A 21310-nucleotide genomic window follows, 5' to 3' on the forward strand; every position below is an offset into this window, starting at 1 on the left:
TATTAATATAGAATAAAACTTATTTTGTTTTTTGTACTCCTTTCCTTCATGTTCTGTCTTAACACTGAATGCACTGGCTGGCAATGCTACGTGGTAATTGTTGCATGAAAAATAGAGAAGTATGTAAACCTCTTAGAAGATTGAAGGTGGAAAAGCCTTCACTCTGAGACTGGTTGGGCCACACTAGGAGGCTTATTTTGGACCACCACTTATTTGGGGTGGGTGAGGTCTCTGGATGATGTGCAGATGTGCCCATGATTGGTCTGCTGCTATAGTAGCTGCTGACACTGCAGCCGCAGTGAGGATTTGCCCTCCTTTGCTGGGCTGATCTTACGATAGCCCTTCCACGTGCCCTTTTTTCAGCTTAAACTCTGTTATACAAAGCAACTAGTGATAATTTTGATGCTTTAGCTTTGCAAATGATTGAAGATGGTTTTCTGCTTCATGCAATGGAATTCCTAGACTACTGTTTCACTGTGGTTGAATATACATGGCTGTATGTGCAGCCATGTGCCACTAAAAACCTGATGGCTTCAGGTTGTAAATCGACCTGAGCAAGCATCAGGGTTGTGAAACAGCACGCTGCTCCTGGCTTTATGCAGGGTTGTGGGAGTGTGCATATAAGACAAATGTCATCTGATATGGCCACTTAAATCAGCTTTATGTTTTTAACTTCTCAGACCACTTGTACCCTTATTGAAATAAGATGAATATCCATATTCATCTTATTTCCCTGCAATTTATTCTTAGGCTTTTCCTCCCCCTCCATTTTATATGAGTGAAAAGTTGTTCTGATATTTCTAACACTCTTGTCTTCCTTTGCATCTTGCTCTGTGACTCTTCCCACCCACTAAAGCTTATGAGGAAGATATGTGCCATGACTTGCAAATTCCTCTGTTTCTGTCTGGAGGTGGTTGAAGAGGAGAAGATTCAAAAATATCCTCTTCATGCTTGCTGACAGCTGCTTCGCACTCGTAGGATAAGAGGCATGATGAGTAATAAGTACTAATCACTGCTCTGGAAACAATGCCCGAGGCACAAGCTGGGCATTGTGTATATATTCCCCAGCACTCTGATGTCTCTAACCAGGCTATCAGTACAGATACCAGTTGGTATGGGGGTAGGGTTCCCAAAACCATTCCCCAGGGCTAGAGGTGGGACAGCTGTGCCCTGTGGCAATGCTATGTCCACATTGTACGTTGCATTGTAAACGTACAATGGCAAAATGTATGTTTGCATGCACCTCTTCCTCCTGTCCCCCACCACTGCTCAGAGACAAAACCCGCCTTTGCAGCAATGTATGCGGATGTGGAGAGACTTACATCTGAAATCGTGAGGAACAAGTGACACCATGGCATACCTAGTTTTCTGTTGGGCTAAGGATTGGATCGAGTGTCATCGTTTTAGTTGTAGCATATTTGCAGAAAATGCGAATTCAGAGCAAAGATGCAGTTGCATGCTTTTGCCATAAATATTGGTATTTTTCTGGGTTAATGTGCGTTATGCAAAACCAGGGGTAGCAGGGTTGCATTGTTGCTGGATTTTATAATGTGAATTGAAGTCCAGATCAGGTATGACAGTCTGTGAGATCAGCAAAATAATAAGTCATACTTATTAAAGCATCAGCCTGCCAGCCCAAACCCATTTACCATGCCCAAACCCTTTAACTTTCAATTGTCCTTCTGCCTCCCCCTCTCTGCATGTCCAGCTGGGCTTTCATCAGAGACTTTATCCTGCAGGTTGGAGAGCAGTAACATGCTTGTGCTTACCTTCCCACATTGGTGAACGGTCCTACACATGAGTGGTGAAATCCTGGGCACTAAGGAGATCAATGCCAGCTCCTCTGAGCCCATTGATTTCCGCAGAGGCTGGGATTTCTATGCACATGAATAAGAACAGGTTGTCTATACACATTTTGCACATTCAAACCTATGGGTAATGGAGTTGATTTAAATACAAGTAAATATTTATGTCAAACAAAGGCTACCAATGGTACTTCATTTATAACATTATGAATATATGTTAGTCATCTGCATCTTTTATCTCCCAACACCCCCTTGTCCTTCCTCTCCATGATTTTCTAATTGATATCCGTATTTGCCCTCTATTTCTCTTTTAATTTTATTAATGTTTTTCTATCCCTTTAACCACTCCACCCTGGCTAAAAAAAGTGTAAGGTGTTTTTTAATCATCCTTTGTTTCTTGCTCTAATTCTCTTATCTTTCTTTGCATTTCCTTCCCTGCTACTTCCCTCTTAAAGAAGTCCATGAACCAGGTATGTGACTTCTGAATTCCTCTGCGTCAATCTGAAGGGTTATTGTGTGCTGGCAATTCAATTGTGCTTGGCAATTTCTCAATTGGGTCATGTTCTGAATTGGGACAAAATAAAAACTTTTCAAACAAACAACAGCAGCAACAAAAAAGGAGGAATGCCATGTCTGGCAGCTATTCAAAATTATTATTTTTTTTAATTTTGTCAAAACAAAACATTTTGTTCCAACTTTTTTTTTCTTCCCTCTTTCCTCGATGGAAGATTTCCAAATTCTGAAATGAAAATTCTATTTTAGATGCTCCTGCAGCACTAACTTTATGGATAATGTGGGGTGTATACATAGTGTAATGCAAGAATAAATCTGGAATAAGAGATTGTCACAAGACAAAAAATGAAAAGGTTTTGTTCTAGAGATGTTAATATCTGTGAAACCTTTTATGGTTATGAAACTGTTTCTTTTTTTTAACCAAAATCTTAGCTAAACCTACATGAGCTTTGAATTACTGAAATTTAATTGAAACTATGATTTCTATTGGAAAATTATACCAGTAACTCTAAAATTATACTCAGGAATTCAAATATGGTGGAAGAAAACAGGCAAAAGTCAAATATTAATGATAAACTGTAACTTGCAGCTTCCTTACACCTTCCACCAGTAATAATTTCCTCTGCTATGTGATGCGTAATATGAGGATAAGAGCTAACTGTTGCATGAAAAACGTAATAACATCTTTGTAAACAAGTATCTCAATGTGTAAGCTGTAATAATAGCCACTGACTGGAGTCAGCCATGCTCACACTGCACACAGGAAAGTTACAATGTTTATTATTTAGAAAAGCAGAAACTGAACTTGCAGCATCCTCTGAACTGTCTGTGAAAATGAGTCTGTGCCATTTGGAGTAGCTTTATTAAAGCAGTCACATCTCAGCGGCTGTCCATCCCATCTATTTCATTCTCATGTCCATAGATGGAGACCAGCCTCTTAGTTTAGATCAGTCCTTTAGCTAGGGTTGGAGTGAGTGAGGTGAAAGCTATCTGATTGATTTTTGCATGACTTAATGCTTCAACATTTGTCTGAGTACTGCTTCCCATTTCCTTCCTGTTCTCACTGCTTCTTGTTTCACACCCTTCTCTCCTCCTTTTACTTGTATTCATTCTTGTCTGTTTCCTGCTCCTAAGTTTTTTCTGAGCTTGGTTTGTACAAGTTAAACGTCATTACTACCATCCCAGCTGCTTTGCCTGCCTCTGTATCTCTTTTCCCTGGTATTTATTGAACTCCTTACTCACTGCTACTTACTACGTCAGTGTTAGTCTCAAGCTTTGACATGCATATGAGCTTGAAATATGTGCAAAACACCAGGTACTGATGTAATCTGATTAACAATAAAGCCATACCTACAGCCTTCCCATATTTTCTTTTCCCTCTGTAACATAAAGCATTACAAACAGGAAAGTTTATAAAGAAGATGTAAATATAACTAGCTTAAAAGAAAACATTTATGTCAGAGGGAGACTCTCCCAGCTTTTCATATTATTGTATGATTATTTAGTTTATCTGTTATTCATGCTGTCTTCTGTCTAACACATCTTCCAAGTCACAGCTTTGGTGTGCAGAGTTCAGAGTTGTTGCTTTTGCGTGATTCTTGCTCTAATTCATTTATATTTCTTTGCTGAGATTTTCCACCTAACCAAGGGCACATGTGTGACATCTAAATTCCTATGTATTTATTTGAAGCATTCTTATACATAGGAATTTGAAGATGTTGAAGAAAAACAGTCATGAAGAATCAATCCACTCTTAAGATTCCCTAAAATTTATTTCCCTAATTTAGATCCCTAAAATTTACATAGGAAAGTATAATTATTGTTTGTAACTGAAGAGTCTAAGAAGCTGAAAGTCTTCTAAGAAGCTTAGAAGAAACAATGGAACTAGATGATCTTTAAGGTCACTTCCAACCCTAACCGTTCTATGATTCTATGATTTTAGTGCCCCTGAAAACTTTTAGGGCTGTTACTCTGCCAGGGCAGAGAGCAGGTACCTGAGCTGTTGAAACACAAGCTGCTTCCCCCTGCAGGTATGGCCTGCAGCAGGATCCTGGCATGCAGGCTAAAGCAGTTTCTATGCCTTTGCAGCAGAGACAAGCCCTTGTGTAGACCCGAATACTTCCAGTTCTGCAGAGCTAAGCTCCAGATCTGACAGTGGAGGTTCTTAGATGGCGGAGCTTCAGACGCAAATGTGGAGATATATCCAAACCAGTACTTCCTTCAGTATCTCTGATATCCCCACACCTGCTCTGATAGCTAAAAGGGCATATGCATAGCTGAAACATAGGTTTCTCTGCACACTTTTAAAACTCTCTTCTTGGGTATGTTTTCTTTCAAATTTCTTTCAAAACCAGATCACCAGTATTACCACTATTGCCCACTGTTAATGTATTTGCATGACATAAACTGTTGCAATTCATCAACATTCAAATTCTTTATCTTCCTTTTCTATGGCATCCCCTTCCTCACTACTTCACACCCTACTGTAATTACTCTTCTTTTCCACTCTTGTTAACACTTTATCCCTATAACCTAGTCTGCAAATGACACTCCTTCAACCCTGTCTTACCAAAGTTTGAGGTGATCCCTTCCTGAATAACTTATTTCTAATTCTTTTATCTTCCTTTCCTATGTTTCCCCTGACACTTCCTACTAAATGAAGCCCCCCCTCCAGGTATGTGATTTAACTTCTAAACTCTCCAGTGTCTGTCTGCTGGGACAGTGTGCGTGGAAAATGAATGCAAGGTGACAGGTGATAACAACCTATCTGTTAATGGTAGCTTGTAACTTGCATGCCTTTGGGATTTTTTTTATTCTAATGTTTATTTGGTTTTTTCTCAGTGAAGTGTAATCAGCAGTAAGGAGGAGGAAACTCACTTGTTACATGCAAATTTTACTAAAAACTAGGGGACCACATATGCTATTACAAAAGAGTAGCTCAGCAAAAAGTGTCCTTGTGGAATAGGTTAAATTCTGCACTGTGATATGAGAAAGCTTTGTTTCAAATCTTGGAGCAGAGTTTAATCCATTGACTGTACATGGGGAATATAAATACTTTGAGATTCTGCATTATTTTTATGCTTGCTTTGCAAAATACTCAGTGATCCATGTATGGCTGAAAAGCAAAATCTGCCCTGCAAATCCACACTGCTGATCTATTTCTGCTTTGCCAAAAAATCAGAAGAATGAAATGTAGACCTGCACGGACTTCTAATGAATCCTTTCTTCCTATGAACTAATCAGTTTGCAATTCTACATTACAAATGGATGTGAAGAATAGCAGTACATTTATACAGACATCAAAGTTGTCTTCAAGGAAGAAAATGGCCTGAGTCATAGATCTAGAAAATAGAACCAAGCTTCTCTGGAAATTAGCTGAATGGTGATGATGAGTTACAGCAGGTATTTCAGTAGGTTTTGGAACCACACTGTATTTATTTCAAATGACTGAAATACTACTATAGAAAAGGATGGATCCAATTGCACTTTGAGAGTGCTGACTATGTTCATGTGCATATTTCAAATCAAGATAAACCTTTGTACACTGTGCTTTCAGGTTGTATTTTATGCCATATAATGCTCAAAAGTTTTTTCTAAGCAGTGCACTGTTCTTGTAAATCTGCCTGTTTCACCTAACTGAATTCCTTTCCTGTCCTATGACTTCTGTTTATATGCTATTTCAAATTTAATTGATTTATTTTACTTCAGGTTTACTTCTTAACTTCATTCCCCTCTCCCCTTTTCCTCTCTGCCCCTCCTCCCATTTGGCTCAAAGGCTCTTTTGGTGTGTGAAATAACGGGTTGTCATTCTCTTATTTTCCATTGCATCTTGTTCCATGACACTTCACACCTGAAGTTCAAGAGCCAGGTATGTGACATGACTTCTGATTTACTCCACCTAGTTGCAACACGAGTATGTGTGTGTGTGTGTGCATGTATGTGTGTCTGTGAGAGAGAAAGCAGGAGTCCTAGATTGGTAGAAGAGAACAAACCAAGAGAAACAAATATTAATCACGGTGATCACTTGCAGCCCTTTTCTCCTTTAATCTCCATGCTTACTACTATTTTAACCTTACAGCATTTTTAACTCCTGACAGACTCTCCAGATACCTTTTCTCTCTGCCTTAATTTACTAATTCCTTATTTTGTTTTCCTTCCTTTATTCCCCCAGCCTCCCTTCATGCATTCCCTGGTCTCTTTCTCAGGCTTCCAAAACCTTTAAACACCTGTTCTGTTTCTTCTTTTTTTCTCTTTCCTATCTTTCCATCACTGCTTTCACCATGACAGCAGCTGAAGAAGCCCCTGAAGAAGGTATGTATGTGATGCACCTACAGACTCTCATCCTTTTTCTCTTTCAGTGCTGGGGAAGCAGTGTTAAGAACACTGACCTTGTTCAAGAACAAAGAGAGCATGGGAGGGAAATGGTCTCTCCGGATGGCTCTGGATGAACATGGAGAAAAGGCCTATATGTTTGCCAAATTAAATCACCAAAAAGGTGTTTTTTCTTCTTGTTCAATCTCCAGAGAGACCGAAGTTCCGAGCATAGTAGGGAGGGAGTGGGGACAGTTGCTCTTAGAACAGTGCTTGTGGTGGATTCACTATTGTGCTTCTTCTCTTTTGCTTTTATCCTTCAACCTACAGCTGATGAAGAAGGCGAATACTATGATGGTAGTTCAGTGTTGTCTTAGGACAACAAAGTCATCTTTCTAACATCTCACTCCTAGTTTTGTATTTGTTCCTCATTTGATTTTGAACTCGGGAACTGGGCCAAAACATCTCTGCCACAAAGAATTGCTCACTGTGCATATCCAATCACCCTCGGGGGGGGAGGGGGGTCACTGTTGTATTGAGAAGCCTGTACATCCTCATTAGGATAGTAGGTGGTGAAAACCAAGCTCTAGAAGCTTGCTCTGGACTTGTCTTTTAGCTAGGACCTGTTGTGTCATAACCTGCTCTATACACCCAAAATCAGGAAAGTCCTTCTTAAATCCCAGCAGCATACTTAAAAATGGAGATGAGCCCTGCACAGACATGCCTTTCTCACCAAACCTTAGGAGGTCATAGTCTCCAGGCCTGAATGTACAGATATTTAAACTTCTGCTTCAGCCATGCACTTAAAATTGTGCTAAACATCAAGCATGTGAATAAATTTATTCAGACTGGTGGGGCAGGCCATGGGCATAATAGAGTGTGTTTATAATACCTGGTTGAATGGTCACTGAAGTACATGGGTGGGGGCAGGACTCATGTAAAAGGACCAAATCTAAATGTTTGCAAGGTCAGTTTTGCTCTTGTAGGTGGGCAAGACAACTGAGAACCTCTGGACCAAATTCAAAACCAGTTTAATTATATAGAAAGATGCTCACAGACTTTTACAGGCCTTTGAAGTAGCTCGGTTGTGTTCTGACTGCGCCAACCCCTACAACATCTGGCGAGCTGTTTCGAAAGACAAAGCCCATCACCACTTGAAACCACCTTGCATTTTCTGTGTTTGTTTTGTTTTGTTTTTTGTAGATTTTTTCTTTTTGTTCACTTTTTTAATTTTCTTTCTCATTTTTCAGGCTTTTTTCTTATTTAGGGAAATACCCTGAGGACCTTTCTCAGCCCCTTTCTCTCCTCCTTTTTCTCTTTCCTTTTATTTTTAATAGCATATTGATTTCCCCACCCTCCCCCAAGGACACAGTGTGAGTTAGATATGTCACTTCTGAGAAGTGGGATTAAGGAAGGGTGTTCAGGGATTTCCAAACAAAGTAAAGGCAGTTCAGATGGATTCACAGAAAAGGGGAGCACCACGTGGATATGTCATAGATTGGGCAGGAGAAACCAAGATTGTATTTATGGTGGTGTGTACTCTCCCTGCGCTAACCCTTTCGGAAACCAGAAACTCAGAGACTCTCTAATCACCAGAGCAATTAACTTGGATTTCCAGTGGCTCTTGCCTTCTTTTGGCAGGGTTGTATGTGAGGATTTTGTCACAGCCCCATGGTTCATTGGCAGAATGACCGGAATGTCAGTCAAAATCCACCATAGGAACAGGAATTTGCTATGACAATTCCTGCTTGTCAGCACTTTTTGGCCCAGTTCCTTGACTCCGTATCTCGAAAGAAGGGCATTTCAAAATAAATCATATCGCTGGGCTGCTTTTGGTGCATACAGTATGGACCGATGCTGGGTTATGCACTGCAATTTATTGCTGTTAACTTTTTAATAATGGCTCCTATTTCTTTGTTATCCCCTTTTCTGGTTTTCTGGAGGTACCTTTAAATATTCTAACTACAATTTCTTATTTCAAGAAAAACTAACCTTAATTTTCCTTTCTATTTTTACAATTGTTTATTGGTTTAATTGAGTTCAGAGTGCTGATTTGGTGGCAGATGAAACCAAATTCACACAGTTATTGACAGATGGGTGTTGATCCTGGCAACCAAGGTCAACAAACAAACCCAGTCATTTCCTGTCTACTTTATTTTTAATGCCCTCTCTCTCTGAAGTGTAACTAACTGGCAGCTTTAATTTAAACAGGAATGTTTATGAAAATTATCTGGGTATGTCACAAAGGAAGGGAATCCTGTGTGAATAACATCCCTCATAGACTGGTTAATTGTGATTCATTTTCTGTTCTCCAGATAGAAAACAATTTAACTAATGTGTTAAGAAGCTCACTGGCTATTTGAAAAGCAAAACAATTAAAAAAATAACTGGAGAAATATAGAAGTATGCTGTTGGCTAAAGGTATTTTTTTCAGGAGTGATTTGTGATTTCCTTTATATGAGTGGTCTACACCACTTTTTTAATTACATGCTGTTTATTTTATTAGCATTGCTCTAGCATCTAAAGGCCTCAACTGAGATCTGTTTCGGTAGGCAGTGTTCTTGCAGTAAATGAGGAAAGTCTACCCCCCAAAATTTCATTACTGAAATTGGTGTGGGAAAGTGTAAAAGAAATGAAAGGTTGATTTCTAATCTCTTTTATGCACATCTAACATATTTTCTCTTAATTATCTCAATAACTCATTTCCAGACATTTTCTATTTTTTTATTATCCAACATCCTTACAACTGATGTCTCCACCAAATATTTTCCAGTATCAGTTTTTGCTGTTTTTTCCTACAATGTTTCCTTTTACTTTATCCTACTCTGTTCCATTTGCTATTCCCAATTTCCTCCATCAATCCCAAAATAGCTGGATGCAAATAAACATTTGAAAAAATATAGCTTTCTGTATCATGATATGAGTAGCAGGGCTCATGTACCCACTTCTGAGGGAGGCTGCTTTTACTTTTACTTTAAAAAGCTGTTGGGTTTTTTTTTTTAACCAGATTCAATAGGCAGTGAGCTTTTTACCTCAGTTCCTCCCACTGAACCAACACAGGGAGAGTCTTGTATCATAGGATCCAGCAGCATCCTGGAAGTTCAAATGTAGTGTGTGGTTATGAAAGTCAACCTGGGTCCCTGTGAGACTGGGCCAGAATAAACACACAGGTTTAATTTACTTCTGTTTGTGAGAATAACAGTGCTGAACTTACTGGCATTACACTGGAGTTAATAACTAAAAAGCATAGTAGGGAGGGGAATTGATCACAGCATAAATGTTAAGCAAGTAACTCATAAGACAGCACACTTCTGAGAGCCAGGGAAAGGTCACTCGTTGCAGGGAAACACTTCTGACTGCCAGAGGGCCCAAGTTGACAGTCTCTGTGGTGGTTTAGCCCACCTATCAGGGCATTATACCTCTCTTGGAGATGCAAAGATCATTCCTACTAATGCATATGGGAATTCTGCATGTACCTCAGCAGGAAAGGATGCTCGTTAGGAGAGGATGGCCTTTCCAAGCTGGGTTTGAGGAGTACCACACAGTGCAGAAGAATAAGCAACACCCCTATGGCACCAAGGTACCTCAGGGCCATGTGCCCTAAGCTATCTTGGGAGTCAATGAACCTGGAGAAAATGTGTGTCATGAAGATTTTTCCCTCCTGGCTTACATGTAAGGCACTTGAGCAAAACTGGGAGAGCCTAGTTATCATTGGCACAACTGTTAATTGAGGTTAATGTTAGCAAAAGTAGTGCTGATTTGGAAAAGGCAAGTTTTTCTTCTACCCTCCAGCCCAGCTGTCCTCCTCAGAGCTTTGGTCAGGGTGGTTTGAGAAAAATAATTTCACATTTACATGAAACTGTTGCTTTCCAGATCCTATGTTTGGGACTTTTATAGTCTCTTGATTCTTTTCTGACAAATTCTATTTCAAGGGTTAAAACAGATTCACTCCTAGCAAACGGGGTATGTGAGTGTGTGTATTTCTTTTGGAAGTGCTTGAGATTTAACCAGTTTCTCTGGGATGTTTCCCCTAAGATTAAATTTCCCTTCCCTCCTTTAACGTTAGCAGCTGGTGTGATCTCTGTTGTTCTAACTGTTCTCCTTCTTTTTCCCTTCCTGTTTTGGACCGTGTTTCCAAACACAGAGGAGAGGCCCAGAATAAAGTAAGTATGAGGGGCATTGAGTTTCAAAACCCTGGAATCATTTTTCTGATCTAGCAGAACCTCTTAGATTGCCTATTAGGCAATTGGCCACTAGAAGCCTTTATCCAGCCCTCCCTTGTGCAACATCCAGCTATTGCTGCATGCCCTTCCCAGATGTCTGCTTCAGCCAGAGGATGCCTCAGCAGTAGTTACCAGCCAGGGTCTTGAGACCAGTTCTTGAGAGAGTCAGAGGACTCAGGAACTGACCAAGATCAGCAGTCCCACAGTACCCCAAGACATAGGCGACACAATAGTAAATCTTCTGTGAGAGACCATGGCTGGCAAATTACCCATCTATCCAGGACTGCTGACAGTAGGAAGGGTTGCAAATGTTGGGTGGGATGACTTGAGTTTAACTAAGGTTTCCCATGGGCCTTCTGACTCTGGGCCCCAGCACCTTCCCTTCCCACTCTGCCATCTGCCCAGAATGGAGAGTGCAGCACTATGCTGACAGCCTTGTGGAGTAATGTCTTTCCATGTGGTAGGGAATGACCATAGGCTTTGGGAATGAGAAGCATTTTTAGGGGTAACTCCCTGCCCTGCCTGACCTTCCAGGAAGGACAATGATCCTTAGTGCTGTTCTGGAGTAGTTTTTCATTGACTTGCTGTTTCACCCCTCTGTGTCTCCATCAACATTCCTCTTTGTCAGCACCATTCCTGAGGGCAGGACAGGGCAGGATGTGCTATTTAAAAAGCTATTTAAAAACTGTTCCTTAAGATTAAAATTCTTCTGTTTTTTTTTTCTTTTTTTTTCTTGTTCATTTTGTTTTTGACTCTCTGCAGACTAACTGCTCCTAAAATACCAGAGGGTGAGAAAGTAGATTTTGATGTAAGTATTCTTCAGTCTGGCTGTGTTTGTCTGTCTGTACCTGAGCAATACACATGTGTGCAAACCTACATAACTCATCTTGTATTGGATATTGCTGAGGATAAAGTCAAGGACAAAAGTATGGATGTTTTGCCACCTGTTTTCAGTGAAAGACTCTCTACTCCCTGAAACTCTCCAGATGGATTTGTTGATAATGTGACTAAGCTAAAGTCATGTATTTCTTTTTTGTTCTCCTTGAATTTTTGAAGCTAATATACGAAGAAAAGAGAAAGTCAGTGGTTTAGGAGATCTCAGATTTCCTGTCCCATTGTTGTAAATGGTCTGAAAGTTGCACATTTAAGAAGAACAGGCGTATGCACATCTGTTGCTGTGAAACACTAGCTAAAATGACAATAATAGACAGAGATCCAAATACCTTCCTAGAAAGTTGATAGAAACTCTGGTGTTGAAAGTCTCCACAGAAATACCTGCTTTGCCAAAAATGCAGGAACATATCTAGGTAAGATTCATATCTCAAAGCAAAGAGGAGGTAGCTAAGTATATGCAAAGACAGGTAGCTAAGCAAAGCCAGGGATAAAATATGGTGTGATAGGAGATATGGATTCTGTTCCCTTCTGGGCTTCTGTCTCTGACCTTCATCAACAGTTGTTTAAGCTAATCCCATAGTTTTCCATGGATATCTGCAGACATTTTCTGCTTTTGTTTTTCTGTGTAGGCAGGATGCTAGGAATGTCCAGGGCATGTTCACAGAGCATTATGGGCTTACTTAATTTATTTTCCTGCTCTTCTAGGACATCCAAAAGAAAAGGCAGAACAAAGACCTGATTGAACTACAGGCCTTGATTGACAGCCACTTTGAAGCCAGGAGAAAGGAAGAGGAAGAGCTAGTTGCTCTCAAGGAGAGGATTGTGAGTCATTGTACTGCCATTTCCCTGTACTAGATTGAGAAATCCTCTGTAGGTGAGAAGTTGAATCCATTAGTCCACAGTCAGACTTTGTCAGAAAGCTGTATTGCCATGTACAGAAGTGACTGCTCTAGTCAACACCAAATGGCTTCTCCCCACACCTGTTCCCTCTCTCAGCCTCTTGTTTTACACCTGGGAATTGCACATGGGACCCTTCTGCACGTTCTGGCAAGGGAGTAGGTGGCTCACTCTCTACAAATCAAAGCTCTGGGTGGTGGGGAATAATACTGGAGGTAGATAAAGCCACAATGATGACTCAATGCCTCTGCCACTGCCTCTTGCAGGAGAAGCGTAGAGCTGAAAGAGCAGAGCAACAGAGAATCCGGGCTGAGAAGGAGAAGGAGCGTCAGGCAAGGCTTGCAGTAAGTGTCTTTACATCTCTCTCCTTGTCTCAGCATCAAATTGGAGGTGATCTCTAGAGACAGAAAAAACCTACAGGTTCTGCCTGTCTCAGTCCGAAGAAGAAATGACCACCCTCTTAAAGCAAGGGCAAGAAACAGGAGCTGCTGCCAATTCTCATTAACATGCTTATCTGATCACATTCTCTGTAGTGAAAGTGGCTGCTGTGGAAGCTGTGAGACTCTCCTGGAGTAACTTGCTGCTTCTGTGTGTTGCACTCCACAGGAGGAAAAGGCACGGAGAGAGGAAGAAGATGCCAAGAGAAAAGCTGAGGATGACCTCAAGAAGAAGAAGGCTCTGTCCTCCATGGGTGCCACATACAGCAGCTATCTGGCTAAGGTAAAAAGCATGGATTGGAGGAAGAAATATGGAAACATTAAACCACAGGGTCGACTGGGAACAGTCTTTATTACAATTTGAGAAAAGAGCTCAAATTCCCTTCTTCTGGATCCCTAGCATGTTGTCTTACATGCTCTGTCACTGAGATTGTTTCATTCAGGCTGAATTTCTGCAGTCTGACATTAACTGATGTTCTGAAAATAGGCTGATCAGAAGAGAGGAAAGAAGCAAACAGCTAGAGAGACAAAGAAGAAGGTCTTGGCAGAGAGGCGCAAGCCCTTGAACATTGACCACCTTAGTGAAGACAAGCTGAGGTAACATGCTTAACTTACTGAAGGTAATCCACTGAAATTTGGTCTTATTTTCCTGGAGACTTCCCTAGTGAAAAGATGAGGTAGAGGAGAGGGTCTTCCTTGAAATTAATCAGGAACAATGTTAAGTTGTGCCCTCCCTTGATCTGGAGAATGGTGGGGAAATGGGCATGTGGAGAATTGTTGAAATGGTTTGGTAGCCACCTAGCCATGCTCCTGGCATAGCTTGGTTAGCCTCTCCTGCTAATTAGAATTAGTCATTTATACAACTAGGTACAAACTTTAAAACTAATTCTGAGGTTAGTTGAACAAACCTATAGATTGGTATCTGTAGCATTCCCAGAGGGGGAGTTATTGCTGCTAAGGTGTGAGTATGTATCTCCACAGAGCCTGGACGCTTGGGAGCTGATTGCTCTGGTGCAGACAGAGCAATCATCAGGTGATAGTCTGAACTCCACACATTGAAGTTTACATGCATTTGAAGATGAGGTTGGCTTACCTCAGCCCTGAAACAAATGAGATGATTGCACAATGGCAGCTCCTCTGCTCATCTGAGTGGCCTTCAGAGTCCTCATTCCTTCTCATCTGATTCCCCTGGACTCTTTTCTTTCATTAAGAGTTATAGGGGAAATAAAATCTATAGGAAATATGTTAGTGTGTGACTCATGCAAGAGTGCAAGTCTAAAAGGTGAGAAGGTGAGAAAAATGTGACTGTGAAAATGGTGAGTAGCTTTCAGAGAATGGAAAGGGTTTGCAGGAATATATGTGAACTGCATTGAATAAAACGTAAAAAGCCTAATTACTAGTGCCATAAAAACTGTAGAAAATATATGATGTGATGTGTTTTTCCTATCCTCCTTTCCCCATAAACACACAGGGACAAGGCTAAGGAACTGTGGGACTGGTTATACCAACTGGAGACTGAAAAGTATGACTTTACAGAACAGATCAAGAGGAAAAAATATGAGGTGAGTTGAGAAGCCATTTTGCTAATGGCTCTGGGTCCAAAATGTAAAAATTTCTGTGACTCCTCTGGCAAAAGCCATGTGGTGACATCATTTGGGTCTCCAATGCCCTTTTGCAATATTTAAGCAGCAAGAACCTGGAACTGCATTCCCGTAACATACATACTTGGACTGGATTTCACATTGTAGGCTAAAATTGAACAAACTACTCTCAAGGTTTTCAGTGCCCCATGCAAAGGCAATCCCAGTGGAAAATGGACTCCCCATTCTCTGCTCAAACATATCTTGTTCATTCTTGTTTATCTATTGGTAACAATGGCCTGAAAATTCAGTAACTCTCAAGTCACTCATCCCTATTGCAAAGTAATATTTTTAAGTCCATCTTTGATTTCACACTTGAACGTTGTAAGTTTTATTCCCATCCCAGACAGATTCCCTGTGGACTGAGCTCTCTGGAGTCACTGAAAACTGTCTCCAGACAGGAGCATCTGGCTGAAGTGTCATATGGTAACAGAAAGTGGATATGTTTCCTTCACAAAGTCACAGGACAGGGCTGCACTCACCTACATCAGGATTCAGTGGCTGAGAAATCCTACTGGATCTCGGTCTAACTCTCCTTTTAATTCCCAGTCACACAGACACATACTGACAGAGAATGAACAACACCATTGTAACTATCTCAATCTCTCTTAGCTTTTAACAATGCGTTGCAGGCTGCAGGAGCTTTCCAAATTGTAAGTACAATGAACTTGCCTGTGTAACTGCAGCAGCAAAGGCTACCAAATGCATGAGCCTGCCGCATGGTCAGAGGCCAGGTGCCAGGCAGAAACTGGTGCTCGGCTTCAAGTGCAGAGAGAAAAGAGAAAACTGGATCTTGTGTCTCTCCCTTCCCTTCCTTTTTCTCTCCCATTCCATTCATTGAAAAGAGATGAAGTGGTGATTTAGGAAAAAAGTCAGGGTCCAACAAGGATGTGGCTAAAGAACAGAGCATGCAACCCAATCTGACCATCTCTAAAATAATTCCCTATTCAAATCTCTGGTATTGTGTGTGTGGGGGAGTCACCCTGATGCACCCGGGATACACGCAGAGGCTTAGGGATGCATGTGTAATAGCTTGGACTTCACAGAAAAGAATGGTATGGGGTTTGGAAGGATTCTCCACCTTGTGGCACATGCTTATCCAGATCCAAAATATTGGTAACAGCCAACTGGATGTGGAAAAACAGGAATTAAAGCAGTGCCAGGGGATATTTACATGCTATGGTAATGAAACCTCTGCATAAACAAAAAGCTGGGTGGCTGCTGATGAAAAGCAAGGGGAGAAAGTACAAAGAATGAGCAAAGTAGAAGGAAAATGCACAGCTGAGTTGGAAGAAAAAAAAGTGCGAGAAAAACAAAGGGAAGACGATAGCAGGGAAAAAAAAGTGAGGAGAAAGGTAAGTGAAAACAGCAAAGGGAATGCAAGAGACACAAGCAAGGATGCTAGGGAGAGACAAATGAAGGAACTGGGACACACAGGAGCGGAGCTGTTCTTCAGCTCTAGTGTCTGTTGCTCTTTGGTGCTTCATTGGAGAGTTAGTGTTATAGTCGTTATCACAAGGTTATCACTGAAGGTAAGTCTTAAGTCCTTGGGTCAAAATGATGACAGCTGGTTCTCCTTCACACTTGGGAGAAAAACTTGGTTGCAAAAGTTAATTTAAACCACTGCGGCAGATATTAAAACTTCCACAAGTAAGTACAAAATCAGGTGATATGCTGATCCTTTGTTCCTTGTGTTGTCTTGTTCCTGCTAGTGTTTCAGTCTCTTACTTTGTTTCTGTTTGCTACATAAAGAAACAAGCCAGGAAATACTGGATGTTGGGCCAATCGGAATGTATGATTTTTGTTTTTACTTGTTTTGGACATGAGAATCTCAAGTACCACTTTAAATACTCAAATGTTGGGTCACCAGTTCTTGGACTTGTAGATCCAAAGGCAGAAGCAAAGCAGATATCTCGGCAAGTGCATTTTTCTACCCCAGGAAAGCTAGGCATAACCCTGACTCAGTTACAGAAAAGAGCTCTCTGTCACACCCTAGTTCTTGTGGGCTTTTCCAGTACCTGAGCTGGGAGAGTCCTAGAATTTCAGTAGTGAGTCCAGGGCTATGGGCCAGGACTCAGGTGATAAGTCAGACCATAAGGTGTTCATCCTGTGCAAGGTAGGTGTTTGCTTTCCCATGCATCAGGCTGGAATATGAAATATACTCACGGCTAAACTAAGAGATGTTCCGTCTTGTAGGACAGACTTTCTAGTGGCTTGCAGTCATCAACAGATCTGGGGAAGGTCTTCAGAACCCCCCTTCAACCTTTTGCTTTCTGGTTGCTGAAGCTCTCCTTGAATATTTTCTTCTTCAGCCCCTTTAAAAGTCATCTTATTAAACGAGCGGCTGGGAAGGTGGTAACTGCTGCAAGATCCTCACCTTCTGCTCTGCAGCAAGCAAAGGTACTCCAGCAGAATGTGAAACCCATCTTCCATTCTTGAGGTCTCCATCCAAAAATCACTGAAGCTCTTTGAGCTTATATACTTCCTAATGTGCAGGAGTAGGGGAAGAGTGAGAAGATAAGGTGATGGAGCCATCCAAGAGCTTTCCAGCTGGCGAAGGTGACACTCATTCCAGTTTGCTTTCCTGCAGTTTGACATATGAGTTCATAGGAGATTAATTTGTGTATGTCAGAACTCTTCTAAAAGGGTTATAAAACTCTAGTTCCTCTTTCCCTGGGCACACTGCATTGGCTTGCAGATTTATTGCCAAGGAGCAACATTTCTTTCCTTCAAGCAAGGGTGAGCTTTTATTTCCAAGGAAGTATTAATCCCTACCTCAGCCACCTGTTTCCAGCATTTCAGCAGGTAAAACTCCCCTCTCCATGAGGGAACAAGGTTTCTTTATCTCTAAAAACCCTGGTCATGTATGTTGTTTGCAGATTATCACCCTCAGGAACCGGATCGATCAGGCTCAGAAGCAGTAAGTACCTTCCAAGCTCCTGGCTTGGGCGTATCTTCTCAGTGTTCAAAGTAGTCGCTTCAGCCCCAACACTGACATTTTCTTATTGCAATGAAATGAGGCTAGAGATGGAAGGGCAACTACCATCCTGCCTCATGTTAAGAAAATGAAGGGGAAACTGAAGTGAATGTAACAGCTAACAAGAAAAATAATGTTTCTTCACACCATGTCTGCAAAATTTCCATCTGCCTATTGCTGGGGTTTTCAAACACCTGACTGAGGTGCTTTGAATACTTGAGGGAATACAACCTTTGTTTACAAAGGATAAACAAGTGGTTGCTAAGATTATAAGGAATGGTGTGTAACAAGACTAACATAATGGGATTACTGTTGTGTGTTCTTGTCACTCATCATCTTTCCCTCACTTTCCTTCCCCGCAAGAGTTCTATTTCATTAGATTTTTTTGAGTTGTGTATCTGTAACTATTCTACAGTGAACTTATGAGAGACCAGGGCTAGACCAAGCCTCAGGGCTAGGGCGTGTAGAAAACTAACAGATGCAGAGAAGGAACTGCAGGGAAGCAAGAGAGGAGAGCTCTCCAGTGGTGATCTTCACTGTGCTTCTGTATCATCTTAGAAAAGTCATGTCAGGAATGAAGTGGTGGTCTTTGGTGACATCTTTGGATGATAGGAGTGACCAGACACTGCCTTCCCACTTCCCCAAGCCACCCTGGCTTATCAGATGAATGTAAAGCTGGGGCCTCATTTGTCTGTACATGCCAAACATAAGGCTTGACCTTCCCATGTTATTTTCTGTAAACAGGTGTAGGCTGATAAACCTCACCAGAATGTGCAGCTGCAGAAGGATATCATGGTTTGTCTGGGTGTTGCTGCTCTTCTGAGGGGCACTACCACACCATGCACAACAGACTGTACCATTACTGCATGCTTATTCCCCCAAAAGACATGATACTCTCTTAGGACATAATTTGAAAAGGTTGTGCTGAGAAGCCCACAGCTCGTGAGATTTCTGTGTACTTAAATTTGTATCCACACTAGATGGTATCATTCCAAAGCAGCGCCTGCTAAATGCATTATATGAGGATCAAGTGATCCTTTGCTTCAGATTTTATTAAGTCTCCTTAAGCACACTCTAAAAGGTTAGGCATAACATCAAACATCACAGGTGCTTGTGGAGATGAAAGGACTCTGCCTTCATTTGAGGAGCTACACAAGTCTATACTGGGTTTTGAACCTGCAGAAAGGCTGGCAAAAGGGACACTGAGATGAATTTAAGATAAGCAGAAAATGCTCTGCTCTCTCTCATGTAAAAGGTCAATTTTTCAAATTGACTGAGTCTAACTTACTCAAAAGGTAAAGTATCCACTATGTGTATGTCCGTGTCACTGTGCTACATCCTTCCGTAAATATAGCTAGTGCTCTTGAACTAATTCATGTGGCAGGCCCACAGAAATCTCCCCAGATGTGTTGTCCATATCTTTTTTCTGCTCCATGGAGGAAAGAGTGGTTCTGAAGAAGGCCTCTCTGTTGGTAGCAAGGCCCTACCACCTTGTGCCCCAACCCCTTGCTCTGCCATGCCAAGGAGCTGCCCCCAGTTTGCATGAGTTTTGGTTCAAGAAGCAGCCTCATCATCATGTGTGTGAGATGGAAAGGTTTGGTGGTGTGCCGAGCCCCAAAAGCTGGGTTTAAGCACCCAAAAAGGTGCTGCCCACAGGAGCCAGTGCAGAATCTAACTCAACTAACTTCACGCCTGGCCCCTCTTTGACTCCAGGCGTGCCTGCTTCTTGGTCAGAAGGTAAGTGGCTTGCATGTAGGATTGCCCTTCTGTGTGCAGGAGGATGCTATTTGGAGAGTTTGCCCCAGGTGCTTTGTGTGGGGAGTGTAGCTGGACTGATCCCACATACGCCATGAGCAAGATGGGGATATTGATATGAGGGGAGGCCTAAAAAGTTGTTTTGGAGGCTCTTGCTCTCATCATATAAGGAAGAAGCCACTCTGCCTTTACGAGAGCAAAGCAATTCTTAGTCATATTTCAATTATTGCTTGGCTTTTTGCCTCCACTACTAGATGACTAGAGCGTCTGGGGAATTTGTCCAGAGCTTCCTGATAATGAGGAAATTTTCTCCAGAAACAGCTCTAAAACCTAAAATAGCAGATTTGAATTCAGGACACATCAAGTCTTTAGCTGGATAGTCCTGCCATTTAGTTTTGAGACCACGTAAATGGTCTCAAAAAATAGACTTCTGTCCTGATAATGCAGGAATCTGGAAGGGTCCACCTCTTTCAGGCATGCACAACCTGGCCTTTCACTGAAAGCCTGAGGAGGAATCTGTTCCCACAATAGCAACCGTATTTTTCTCAGGGCATGCTCTATGGTAAGCGTGCCCAACATGTGAGAACTGAAAGCAGCTTGAACCTAATCTAAGAGTCAGAAATGTGCAAGTGGTCACAGAATCCCACCGCTTCCATCATGCTGACATGTTTTTCTTTCCTTTTGTATCATATCAGCAAGAAGGCAGGAGCAGCCAAGGGCAAGGTTGGCGGGCGCTGGAAGTAAAGAACCAGGCAGGATGGCCCTTAGTGGCGTACCAAAACCCTGCTGGTCTCCTCTTTCTTTCTTCACCAATCAGTTGTGTTCCTGTGCATCAACGATAACAAAAATCACAACATCAGCCTGCATTGGCTATTGCTGCTGCTTTTCTTCTTTTTCTTCCTCGAGGGGTCTGGCGGCTTCCTCAGTCAAAAGGAAGCAGGTTCCCTGTGGAACTGAAATGACTCCTTGCTGGCATCTTCAATTCCTGCTGAGCATGTCCTTTATCCTCCTGATACCATCCCTATGCTGTCCTGTAGATTGCTGTGTACAAATCTCTGGATTTTGTAAATAAAGCACAACTAGTACCTACTCCAATGACAGCCTTCTGGAATGGTGTTTCATACTTTATTTAATGGCATCCCATTTTGCAAGGATTTGGGAGTTGCTCCAAATCCTTTAATAGAATTTGATCCAGCTCTACAACTGGGAATGAAGCTCAGTCTCACCAACAAAGACCCAGGACTGGGGGCCTATTTTACAGCTGCCATACAAACTGGCTGTTCTGGGGGAGCTTGTAATCTGGATGACAAATACCATTGAAAATGACTTAAAAGTTCGAGTGATGAAGGGAATCAAAGAATTGTGAATAAGGAGCAAATCCACAGAAGTGGTAGTTTTCAGCACACAGCATTTTTTAAATGCAGACAAGCCACAGTAGAATACAGAGAATGATTAATTCAAATATTTATATCAAAATATTTATCTGGGCTATTAACCTACATATAATATTAAAGCCCAATACTAAAGTGTGAATTACTTGGTTAATGCAATGTAGATGTCAAAACACAAATGGCTGTTGCTATATTTGGGATGCGAGCTGTTCTGTAGGGCCTCTTGCCTTTTGCCAACCCTTGAAATGCCCTCTTGAAGGGAAGTCCACCAGGGATGGTGGTTCTCCCTCATATTTCCAAACTCGTAGCTGTTTCTGGTGCCTATGTTCACATTCTGTCTCTCTGTTAGCACATGCTATGGCATCATATATTCATAGGATCATCTAGTTCCAACCCCCTACCATTGGCAGGGACAGTTTTGCAAGGCTACAGGCTTGGGGAAGAGCGGCTGCAAAGCTGCTTGACGG

At 41.6% G+C, this 21310-nt stretch overlaps 1 protein-coding gene across 1 annotated transcript; it reads left to right on the forward strand.

Moving 5' to 3' along the window:
- Nucleotides 1-6158: 6158 nt before the first annotated feature.
- TNNT3 (troponin T3, fast skeletal type) lies at nt 6159-20547 on the forward strand (the record flags this gene model as incomplete). The annotated part of the gene is made up of 10 exons (XM_030482238.1): nt 6159-6186; nt 10774-10792; nt 11615-11660; nt 12452-12568; nt 12910-12987; nt 13250-13363; nt 13568-13677; nt 14552-14642; nt 17600-17640; nt 20148-20547. Coding segments are annotated over 10 exons (693 nt in total), but the record flags the coding sequence as incomplete, so codon positions are not given.
- Nucleotides 20548-21310: the final 763 nt, after the last annotated feature.

The sequence above is a fragment of the Strigops habroptila genome, chromosome 4 (assembly GCF_004027225.2).
Source record: "Strigops habroptila isolate Jane chromosome 4, bStrHab1.2.pri, whole genome shotgun sequence".
NCBI lineage: Eukaryota > Metazoa > Chordata > Aves > Psittaciformes > Psittacidae > Strigops > Strigops habroptila.